Source organism: Brachyhypopomus gauderio, chromosome 6 (assembly GCF_052324685.1).
Source record: "Brachyhypopomus gauderio isolate BG-103 chromosome 6, BGAUD_0.2, whole genome shotgun sequence".
NCBI classification, from domain to species: domain Eukaryota; kingdom Metazoa; phylum Chordata; class Actinopteri; order Gymnotiformes; family Hypopomidae; genus Brachyhypopomus; species Brachyhypopomus gauderio.
This window is the reverse complement of record NC_135216.1, coordinates 27,628,149-27,639,827: the sequence shown is the minus strand read 5'-3', so window position 1 is coordinate 27,639,827 and position 11,679 is coordinate 27,628,149. Positions and strand designations below refer to the sequence as shown.

General features: G+C 47.5%; 2 protein-coding genes across 15 annotated transcripts in view; one reads left to right on the top strand and one right to left on the bottom strand.

Annotated features, from left to right (window-relative positions):
• maptb (microtubule-associated protein tau b) overlaps nt 1-4,077 on the top strand; it is a 32,709-nt gene extending 28,632 nt beyond the window's left edge. For 11 of the 12 annotated variants that reach the window (XM_077010241.1, XM_077010238.1, XM_077010242.1 and 8 more), the window contains one exon: nt 1,056-4,077. In XM_077010241.1, coding sequence (XP_076866356.1) covers nt 1,056-1,268 — 213 coding nt within the window. In that variant the 3' untranslated portion in view covers nt 1,269-4,077. Of the gene's footprint in view, nt 1-79; nt 204-1,055 lie in introns of all 12 variants that reach the window. The other variant, XM_077010239.1, reaches the window with a different exon arrangement.
• A 391-nt stretch (nt 4,078-4,468) lies between these two features.
• Nucleotides 4,469-11,679, bottom strand: part of kansl1b (KAT8 regulatory NSL complex subunit 1b) — a 52,962-nt gene continuing 45,751 nt past the window's right edge. For all 3 annotated transcript variants that reach the window (XM_077010230.1, XM_077010229.1, XM_077010231.1), the window contains exons 8-15: nt 10,398-10,589; nt 9,553-9,711; nt 9,113-9,252; nt 8,893-9,014; nt 8,694-8,751; nt 8,457-8,569; nt 8,084-8,339; nt 4,469-6,906 (exon numbers count right to left, since the gene is read on the bottom strand). In XM_077010230.1, coding sequence (XP_076866345.1) covers nt 6,679-6,906; nt 8,084-8,339; nt 8,457-8,569; nt 8,694-8,751; nt 8,893-9,014; nt 9,113-9,252; nt 9,553-9,711; nt 10,398-10,589 — 1,268 coding nt within the window. In that variant the 3' untranslated portion in view covers nt 4,469-6,678. The remainder of the gene's footprint in view (nt 6,907-8,083; nt 8,340-8,456; nt 8,570-8,693; nt 8,752-8,892; nt 9,015-9,112; nt 9,253-9,552; nt 9,712-10,397; nt 10,590-11,679) is intronic.

Below are 11,679 nucleotides of genomic sequence, written 5' to 3'. Positions count from 1 at the left end.
ACAATACCCCCCCCCCCTCTCCACCCTCCCCCCTCCTCCTCACACCTCCCACAAATGTGCTCATGATCTCCACCCATAGAGGGAGAAGGGGAAGGAAGCGTCTCTGGGTGCTGCGGGGGCCTCCGTCCACCCAAACGGTGACGCGCCCTTTGACCTCCCCCGATGTGGGGAAGCCAGTGTGGGGAACGATGTGGGGAACTCCAGTAAGTGCACCAGTACCACTGGCATTCTGCTCATGTGTCGGTTCCCTAGCAACAGAATACATTCTGTTTATTCTGTCTTTGTGGTCAGTACATTATGGCACATCTGTGTAAATGAGAAATGTGTATGTTTGCTACTCCTCCTTATATCTGAATGAAAACTCATGCCAGACTATAGAAGATGAGAGTTATACTCACACATGTGCAAGTCTGGGCCCCTTTTACAATCACATATACTCAGTGTCTTGTATCACTAATCCAGCTAATCCAAACGTGACCACTCTATTCCTCTATTCCATCTTCCTGCACACCTGAGCCAGGTGACCAGCGCTTGTACAGTTATTACCTGGCTCAGGTGAACCTGGACCTGGACCCCGTGAGCTCATCACCAGGCAAAATATGGCACTAATCCGTCAACAATGAGATGAATAAATTAGCGAACTCATGGTGGTTGAGTACAGAAATATTCAAGTATCTGGTTTGTACACCACAGCTGGGTCAGTCTACAAAACAAGAACATGTTCACATATTAGGAGGGAAACAAAAACACTTATAACACAGTTCACACTGTTTCACTCCTTGATCTGCTGTGTTTAACTCTGCTTATGTACTTTTCATTTAGGGACCAGGATGAATAAAATAATGATAAACTGACTCCTTAAAAACATTTATTTAAATGCATTTTTGTCTAATTTGTCTAATTACAAACCCTGGCCATTTTGAGCAGCCCAGTCTTGGCAGTCAGAACAGATCCAGTGTTTTCCATTTCCGCCTCAGTCTGTGTTCGGTGGCTTTAGCCTGGGTGAGTTCACGTGTTGGGTCTCTAACCCGGGCACCTCCCTGTTCTGCTGTCAGATTGAAAGCCACAAGCTGCAGTTCCGGGAGCAGGCCAAAGCCCGCACCGACCACGGCGCAGATATCGTGGTCCAGTCCCCGGGCGCGTCAGCCGAAGGCTCCCCGCCACTCAGCAAAGTGTCTTCCTCCGGCAGCCTCAACATGACGGAATCTCCGCAGCTCTCCACGCTAGCCGACCAAGTGTCCGCCTCCCTCGCCAAGCAAGGCCTGTGATTCGACCTCCACCCCCACATCCACATGCGGGAATTATTGCAAGAGATTAAAAAAAAAAAAGTTTGTGAGTCTTAAAAAATTAAAAAAGGGGGGTAAAAAAGCCCTTGATGGATTGCTACAGCGAGGAGATATAAATTTTGGCTCTTGACAGCTAGCGATACATAATTAATTACATTATTGGCTTGATATCCCTGATTAATTGAACTGAAATTGTTTCTGTATTGATCCATGTGGTGATTGACAGCTCCCGGAAGCCCGTCCGCAAGGTGAAGAGTGTGTATGAAACGCCCGTCTGGCTTTCTGTTGCTGTCTCTGTTGCCTTATTGTCAGTGCTCTCTATCCTTTTCTTTCTCCGTATTCCTGTCTTTTAATTTAACATCAACCAGTAGAGAACTGATTTTTGTGAAATGTTTTAATGCAAAGAACGTCAAACGTACTCACCGGAAAGGAACCGATGTGGGATGAATAAGCTAACCATTCTGTTTTGAAGGATGAGAAACCTGGACGTACCAAGCTGTCTGCCTGCCTAACCCTGATGTTTAAGGCAGTAATTCAGTGGAAATCCCAACAGCCTGAATCACACTTGTCTCTCTCGCTTGCTTGGTCACACCCTAGAGGGCCTTTCTGGACCTCGCAATGCCATGTGCACGGTCAACAAACGTCACATGCAGTAGACAGTCCAGCATGCCTGCATCCATACTGGGCGTAGTTCAACGATAAATTAATAAATATTTCTAATGGCCTCACTAGTAAACAGATTTCTGAGTGTGCATAAAAACCCAAAATCCTGACGAATCTGTACAAGTTGTTCATTTTGTACAGTGGTTCAAAAACTCTCATAGACCTGTTAGAATAGTGGAAAGATTGTTTCAATTCATGGTTGTTGCTGGTCAAATTTTAAATATGCACATTTCCTAATGATTACTGAGAATGTGTTTAAACAGGGTATGGCCCCACACTCACACCTCCTCATGACCCTACACGGATATACCAGTGTTTTAAAACCATGGCTTGGGCTTGTTTTTGCTTATCCTTGTGAGATTTAACTGTGGGACATTTAAGAGGGTGCATCTCTCAAACTCAAGGTGCTGTGTGGCCTCGTGCCTCCTGAAACTGCTCCTCACGTTCTGTCTCAGCAGCCCCCTGTGGAAGATGTTCTGCTCCAAAGAATGTGTGAATGTCTGGGTGCAGGTGACCTCAAAACTGAACCTATATGTTGATAATCCGCTGCGATGAGAGGCTGGAACACATATGAATTAAATGCATGCACACACAGCAGGCTTGGTAAGAATGGCAATTTCTAGTTTTTAAAAAGTGCCTCCCTTTGCCTCACTAACATTTCAGACAAATGTAAATAGCAGTTGTGGGAGATGAAGTTCTCATTTTGGGGGGTGGGGGGTTCAACAAGGACTGCCCTTTACTTCTTGATAGCTGCTAGAAGCTGGTGCATTATCTGGCCGATGATGTAACATGCAGCATTATGCCAAACAGTCTTGGATAAAAATTGAATCTTCTCCAGATCACTGGTCCAACGTGCTAGTGCTTCTGCTCCCTGGGTTCCTGGCACACAGCTTTGCGAGGTTTTAGAGTATTTTTGAACATTACATCATCCACCTGATCCTCCCCACCCTCCTGTTAAAATCATGCTTAGCTTAACCTGCGAAAGAGAGTTGGCTCCTCTTAAACACTACTGGAATCAGAATATTACGAAGAGGAATAAGCTAAAAAACAAAAAACTACCAAAAAAAAAAAAAAAAAAAAAAGCTCCATGCAGAAACCTTGCATTTCTTGATAGTACTCTGTGGATGTGAGATGTTACCGACGTGTAAGGACACCATGCCTTTGTGTTCTGTCCTCTTTCCTGATATTTATTATTACGCCTTTTATATCTTCAGTGCACCTCAGCTTTTTCCTTTTGATATTTACAAATAAAAAAATAAAAAATAAATAAAACAAATGCCATGAATGAACTTGGAGCTTCGTTGGGGCCGTGTCTGTTCCTCTATTCACTCCTAACCTTCCCAAAATGTAGAAAATGCAAAGGGAAAAATTCCAATGAAAATATGAAGGTATGTGATGGAGGATGAAACGGTTGCCTGTTTCCTGCCCCCCCCCCCGCCGAGTCATGCGAGATCAGCGCTCAGCCTGTACTGGGCCACACCACCCGAGGAGGCTGTGAAATGCTCCACGGCCAGCTTGCATGAAGAAGCAGCCATGCTGATCTTGGACTGGATTCCTCTTGTTCATACTGATCTTGTTCACCACAGCCATGTTTGGACTGGCAACAACGCTTACATTAGAGACCGTTTGAAATATAAACCAAGACGGCCTCAGGCAACAGCACACCTGTTCTGAGATGCTTCAGGAACAGATGGAGAGTGCCGTGTTGCCGAGTTAGGGACCGTTTCCATAACCAAGATCGCTGTGAACGGACAGGAAACCCTGGTCCATGATCAGCACTCTTGTCGCCAACCGCGTTACCATTCGGGTCCTGAGCCCAAAGCCCCGTAGCCTGTCCCGTGTGCCGCATGTGTAACGGAGACCGGAGGAGCAGAACTAACTGCTAGGAATGAAAGTTCTGATTTAAATGGTTTTACATGCCAAAACAAAAAACAAAAAAATCCTACAATTTCTCAAAAGAAGAACGGGAGAGGTGTGTGATGTCAGACACCCAGTGTACTCTGCAGTTCTACAGTACATTCTAGCTCAGTCGTGCTCGTCCTCACTGTAGTTGTGTTTTATCAGTTCATTTACACTCATATTCGATGTAAACGTGGATTTGGAAATAAAGTGGGTATTATTAAACTGCTCTCCAGCGTGCTGCGTGGTCTATGTCCAGCCCCACCAGGTAGCTCTTCGTTGGGACAGGACGTCGGCCTGGCGTGTGGTTCGTCGCTGACTTCAGTATGATTCGCCATGTGTTATGTACATTAGTGCAAGTTTTGCCTTGAACCAAATCTCCCTAGCACTGCTAAAGTGAGCTGTACCACCACCAAGAACCAAAGAGAGATTCTTCAATTTGTCGTATTTTTTCCAAGTGAAACCTCATATTTTGAGGGTTCTGGTGTGTGAATAAAACATGCTGTCAGTATCAAACAGCCCTCTTCAGTTCTGTTAACACCTGTGTAAACTGCACCTGCTCATGTGGGTTCAATATTCTTTCACTATGATGTGAACAAGAAGCAGGACAGACACTGAAATACAATATAATTCACTTTTAATTTTGAGAAGCACAATTGCTGCCTGTCAGATTGGCCAATTATTCATACACTTTTTTTCCTTTTTTTAAATTTTTTAAATTTTTTTTATTTTGCCTCTGTGTAAAGAAAAAGTGTTAAATATTTTTGTATGTGTCTTCTCCCTATACAGTCAGGACAGCTACAGCCTCAACAACAAACACAGTAAAGAATCAAACAATGTATTTACAAAATATACTCTTTTTTTGTACAAACTATTACATGCTAAAGGATATACCAGACTCGCCAAACCCCCATAACCCACACTGGAAATTCATAGTATGAAAATAACCCACACAATACAATATTGGCTTTTGAAACCTAATCAAACTAAAACACATCAAGTCTGCTGGGTGGGTACAGAACCCCAAGCACAGAAACAGACCATCAATGATATTTAGGAAGTGATCAGGGGAAAACGTAATAAAACACAGTAGTAGACAGTCTGTCTAGAGCTGCAGGAGCCTGTATATATTCCACCTCTCAACTAATGGATTCTAATGTGACGCCTGGATAACGAAACAGAGGAAGGGGGGAAAATACACGACCACAATATCCATAATATTGTGTAGGCAGTGACCCTCTCGACGACTCTGATGGGGTCCTCACATGGCTTCACACATCTTCCCATACTTGAGCTGTCCAGGCTGGAGTTGAAACGGAGGCCGTACAAGCCCAGACTGACATGACCAGGTGAGAAAGCGAAGGTTTAGAAAAGGAAAAAAATAAAAAAATGTAGGATGGGGCTGTGAGGATGAAGTGATCGTGAGTGTGTGAGGCCGGTATGAGTGGTGCTGGTCCAGCAGAGCGGCCCCCAGCGTGGGGCAGGACTCAACGGCGCCTGCTTCTGGACTGCAAGCGACGCTTCATCAGCTATGGCTCAGGCACACTCGGGTGGTCAACTCAAAAGCACGAGATCCAACTCAAACGACCGGGGCAGGGAACACCGTGCCGGACCTTGATGGAAAATACTATAAGGGGAACGTGGGGAGGACTGGACACGTCCGACAATGACTCCCCCTCCAGATCTTCATCCCTAAAAGATCAGTGGCATCGCCATTAAACTCAAATGCGATTCCAATTTAAGTGCTCCAAAAGCTCAACTCAAATGGAAGTCCATTCTGTGGAATGATGGACAGAGCAGTGCTACGCACCAGAGTGCAAATTTAGAGGAAAGTTTTAACCTAAGCAGTGACCTTTGCCCTTTCCTCCACCCTAACAAAAATATTTCAAGATAGCAGGTTTACAAAATAAGCAACACAAGTGCTTGAATTGCCTCCACCTCACGTACATAGAGTGCACTGGGAGGAAAATACTCCCCTAGTTAAACAAGTCCTACTGTCTCTGGTTCATGTGACCCAGGTCGGTGTGCTCATCTGGGTCTGGTGTTTTTGCACGAGCGGATTACGGCGGTAACACGAGGCACGTTTGACCCTGGGAGAGCGCAGAGCTGGTGACACACACAGGGCTGTGGCACAGGAACCAGAGGAACAGGGCCCCGACACAATAGAGCAGCTACCAAAATGGCACCCGGAAACGTGGAAGAGAGAATAAGCAAAGACAAAAACAGGACTATAAATGAAGTATAATTAAAGCTGGCCCCATATATTAGAGATGATAAACTGATAGAATAACAATGATTTGGGGTGGAGGGTGGGGGGGCAACGCAATGAAGTGCTAAACAATGGTAAAGGTCAGAGGGCATGACCTTGTTGTGTGTGCGTGTTTCTCTTTATCCCCCCCTTTATCGTGACGTTTGGTTACTCAGTGGGGGTGTACCTATGTCAATATAACAGGGACCTTGTGGTTTGATACAACCAATAAAATCTCTTCAGTCTGTGCTGGGCAAGGAGGCATCAGCGATTCAGGACAGGAAGGTCTCTGCTTTCTGCTGTGGTTAAATCGCCTTTGTTTTTGTTTACCTTTCATCTACCATCTGTTTATTTCCAGTGAACAAAAAAACAAACAAACAAACAAAAACAGGTCTACATATCCTTACAATTCACTAAAAACTGTGAAAGTAGTAACTGATGTTTGAATATCAAACAACAGGAATTTATTCTATTTTGTGTGTGTGTGTGTGTGTGTGTGTGTGTGTATTTATGTCTTTTTTGTTGGTGTATTTGTTTATGAAAGCTGGTGGTGGTGGGAGTCTGAGTTGAGCCGTTGGTGTTTCATGGGTGAGCGTGTTTTTGTGGGTTGGCTTTCTGCTTGCTGCTGTCCTCAGCGAGGGGTGAGGGAGGACCGGCGTCCGACTCGGACCTGGACGAGCCGGTCCTGCAGCCCGAGATGCGCCGCATGACTCGGCCGGGGCGCTCTCCGGGGGGGACGCCCTGCTGGTCCTGCTCCGGCACCGGGTCGTGGGCCAGGGGGAAGGACCTCCTCTCCCACGGCTGCACGGGCTGGGGAACCCATAGCAGAAACACGGGGGGGTAGAGTGAGAAACTGAGCCTGTGGCAACAGCAAAGCAGCACTATTCCTGTGTCCACCCTTCACCTTTGAGCTGTGTACCACTACCAAATCATTATTTGTAAATAGAACTGCCATGATTAGTCGACTAGTCACGATTATGTCTACTATTAAAATAGTCGACGACTAATTTAATAGTCGATGCGTCGTTTTGTTTTTAAACTTTTTTCTCTCCAAACTGCTACAGCAGGTTCCACTGACGCACATGCGCAGTAGTGGAAACCGGGGTAGGCAGTGGACGACATCCCAGGACGTTATACAGACAGGCTGTGGTATCATGGCTACCCGGCTACGGAACTCAAAAGTGTGGGATGACTAAGAAAATGAAAGAGAAACGCGTGCAATGCATTATCTGTAAGGCAGAACTTGCCTTCCACAGCAGCACAACCGTGATGCACGAGCACCTGAGGCGTGTTGTGACTGATTGTGATAATAATGAAGAGGGACCGTCATCTCAGTAATCTAAATCGCTAGTTAACTGCTAAAACTAGCATAAACGGAGCGTTAAGTTAGTACTTACTCATCGATAGCTGTAAAAGTTAACATTGCCGATGGCGATTTGTTTCAGTAGCCTTAGCACACATTCATGTGTTTTATGTAACGTCAGTGAGACCAAAACTTTATTTTTGTGAATAATTCCTTAGTTTCAGGTACCTACCTAATTTGATTTAAATGTAGATAAGTTTGATGCCAGAGACATTTTTCTTTATTAATGTATTTATTTTTGTGTTGTTTAAGCCAGTGCCTTATCGTTATTTTTAATTATGGTTATATAATAGCAGCTGCATTCTAGTGCGATAAGCTGTATGTTTAATATTCAATTAACATGATCCGATTAGTCGACTAATCATAAAATTAATCGGTGATTAGTCGACTAAAAAGAATAGTTTGTGGCAGCCCTATTTGTAAACAAACGTGATGTCCTTGTATGTGGACAGGTAAGATGTTAGATGGTAGGAGACACCAGGGTCTCTCAGCTACGTAACGCATGTTACAGGGTTGATCTGGTGGGTATTCAGCACTCCACGCATCCTCGTACTAATAAATTAACTACAACAGTCTCCTAAAGTGTCGCACGCTGTCACTACAGCAGTAATGGTGGGAACCTACCATCTCATCATAGATGGTGTCAGGGGTGGAGCACCGCGTGTCCTCACTGGACAGCAGGCGGTGGGAGTCTCTGGGGCCGGGCGTGTGCAGGCCGGGCAGAAAGAGCTCTGGGCTGAGCGGGCTGGAGGGGGAGGTGGCAGAGCTGTAGTCCTGCAGCAGGTGGAAGTGTGCGGTGTCTGGGGAGGAGGGCTGAGGCGTGGAGGGCGTGGTTCCACCCATCAGCGGCGTGGTGCGCCCGTCCAGGGACTTGTACGACCTGACGGGACAGAGGAGAAAGCGCTTCAGCCACTCGAACCGTAACGCTGTGAACAGCGCGGCTGTGACCGGAGCGTGTCCGAGCAGGAAGTGTGAGCGGGCGTGTCCGAGCACCCACCGGCTGCCCCGCCTCTTGGCCACGGCGCTAGCGCCCCAGCTCCAGCGGGAGTGCTCCTGCTCCTCGTAGGGGAGGTGCAGCTGGGCGAACACCGCGTCAGACAGCTCCTCCACCTGGCCGCCGGACCCCCGGGGGAAGAAGGTTCAGTCAGGTTAGCGCTCCAGGCTTCACACACGACTGGCATCAACAGTTCAACTAGACAGGCTGCGTCAGGACCTGAAAATAAAGGATCCATACCTCCACTGTGTCGTCCTCTTCAGAGATCGTTTTTGCACCGATGTCAACCTCTCTCCAACTACACACACACACACACACACACACACACACAAAGTGGGAGGGGCGAAGGTTTGATGCATGTGAACTCGTGTCTCACACCAACGCAGAGCTGTGTGACGGGTGTGTGAGAGCGCTCGGGGGCCCTGTGGGCCTGACTGACCTTGGCGTGAGGATCTCTTTATACTGCAGCTTCTCCACCCTGGTGGTGGCTGCCACAGACATGGGGATGACGATGTTGTTGATGTCAAAGGAACTCTCTCCTCTCCTCCTGCGAATAGGTTGCTACAACACAGTGTGGGGCTCAGTGACTAAACACAACCCCACAGGTAATAATGCACCCCAACACACACACACACACACACACACACACACAAAATTACCGGGGTGATATTGTTGAGGCTGCAGGGTGTGGGGCTCTCTGAGGCGGAGAGCTGTCTGACCAGCGGACCGTGGCTGGGGGTGCTCAGACTGGGCAGGGACGGACACGGGCTGCCCGCCTCCACGTACACCTTAGGAGCATCTGCAGAGGGGGCGGGGGACAGGGGAGAGGGGGCGGGGACAGGGGAGAGGGGGCGGGGACAGGGGAGGGGTGAGCATGTAGAGGGGCCAGATATTGACGTAGTGTTGATGTATGGAAAGAAAAACAATAAGATTAAGCTCGTCTGAAAAAAAGACAGCATGAAACCAAACCACAAAATGGCAGACACAGACAGGAAGTACATGCTAGTCCAACGTGCTGATTCAGCAGTAGTGTACGTGAACACCCTAAGCACAAGCCCTTCAGGGTGGAGGAGTGGGTGGAGGAGGCGCCAGTACGCACTCTCTGCACGGTCGAGCGAGCGCTCGCGTGGTCTCTTTCGACTGTGACTTTTGTCGTAAGCAGCGTGGCCGCTGCGCTCGGAGCGGAAGTGCTGACGAGACTCGCCATCACTCTGCTGACGGAGCGGCTTCTCCGACCAAACCTTATGATGGGACAACCCTGAGAGAGAGAGAGAGAGAGAGAGAGAGAGAGAGAGAGAGAGAGAGAGAGAGAGAGAGAGAGAGAGAGAGAGAATGAGAGAGAGAGAGAGAGAGATAGAGAGAAAAAGAGAGAGATTGAGAGAGAGAGAAAGAGAGAGAGTGTATGTTGGAGGGTGAATGTGGTAAGGAGGCTTCACATGCTGATCAATCAAAAGGTTTTTAAATATTATTCAAATATTTTACACTTAAGCAGTTCACATTTCTTTTAACGTTGAAGAAATGTTACCACAGCTAACACCAAGGTGGCTAACCTGTGGTACTAGAATACGTTGTAGGAGTAAATGACAACACACTTTTGTTAATCACTCAGGATCAGAGCACATGATCAGATCAGTCATGCTCAGAACCAGCAGAGTGAAGATATAAATGTAAGGACAGCTATCTACACTCTGCTTGGTCATTACTGCATGTGGATAAGTCACAGTTACCCAAGCCCAGTCAACAGCTGCCACACACACACACACACACACACACACACACGGTGCCTAACGAGAGTGTGAAGACTGCGTTTGCCTGCTGTGTCACTGTGGTTCTCCTGCAGCCGGTGGGTGAGGTGCTGGGCGCCCCAGACAGCTGGCCAGCTCACCCAGCTCACGTGTCAGGATGACTGGACAAAAGGGGGGGGGGGGGGTCATTTGGACTTACGGACTGTGGAGAGGAGTGAATTGGCCAGCTTGTGCTTCTCTCTGGAGGAGGAGGAGGAGGAGTCTGGGAGGCGGCCGCTCGGGGAGAGCTTGTGTCTGAGCGAGAGCTTCTTGATGGGTTTGATCTGCTCCAGCGAGCGGCCCTGCCAGTGACATCTCAACACGCGCTGTAAGTGTAGACTCATCCCCACGTCTGAGACAGCAGAGAGGAGGCAGGAGAACATCAGAACCACAGTGGAAAACACTAACGACCCCACTGCCTCTGTGTGCAAAAAGGTCCAGTTTCCATTAACTGTGATTGTTAGCACTGTCAGCAAACAGCACTTCCCCCTGTAATAAACATCTAGCTCCAACAGCAAAGTCTACATTTATGGCCTGCAGGTCCACAGCGCATGGCCAGCAGGTGGCGTCAGAGCGCCGTTTTTTGGGCTAAAGCCCAGCGGAGTTTCCCTTGCTCTCATCTTCCCTGATTGAGTTTCAGTGCTCATGTAACACGGCCTCTCCTGAAAGCACCACACACAATAGCAGCAGTGGAGAGGACAGAGCTGGAGGAGTATGGGCTTCTCACAGACACTCAACACTGATCTGGGATCAGGCCAACACTGGATCTGAAAGTTACTTCAAACCGACGTAAAATAGTGCAGGTGAGGAAACAAAGTGGATACTAAGGAGGGAGGAGATTGAGGAAAGGAGGGAGGCACCAATGCTAAAGGGCTAGACCGACTTTTAATGTGCATGAGAAAGAACCAGGGTTAGAAATCTTAGTACAGTAAAATCTGATCTGGGTTCAGTGTGGCACTGCGGTTCAAACTGGCTCCAGTCAGGGTGTGTGTGTGTTTTGCTGACTGCAGTACAGCGTGAACAGCGTCTGGCTCTGAGCAGGGTGCAGTTTGAAGGCTATTTTAGGAGGTGCAGCAGCAGCACTGAAATAATTAACACATGGTGAGGAAACCAAGGGCCCAGGATGGCTGGAACTATTGTTGAGTGAGAAGGATACACACAGAGAGAGGGAGAGGGAGAGGGAGAGGGAGAGGGAGAGGAGAGAGAGAGAGAGAGAGAGAGAGAGAGAGAGAGAGAGTGTGTATGTTGGAGGGTGAATGTGGTAAGGAGGCTTCACATGCTGATCAATCAAAAGGTTTTTAAATATTATTCAAATATTTTACACTTAAGCAGTTCACATTTCTTTTAACGTTGAAGAAATGTTACCACAGCTAACACCAAGGTGGCTAACCTGTGGTACTAGAATACGTTGTAGGAGTAAATGACAACACACTTTTGTTAAT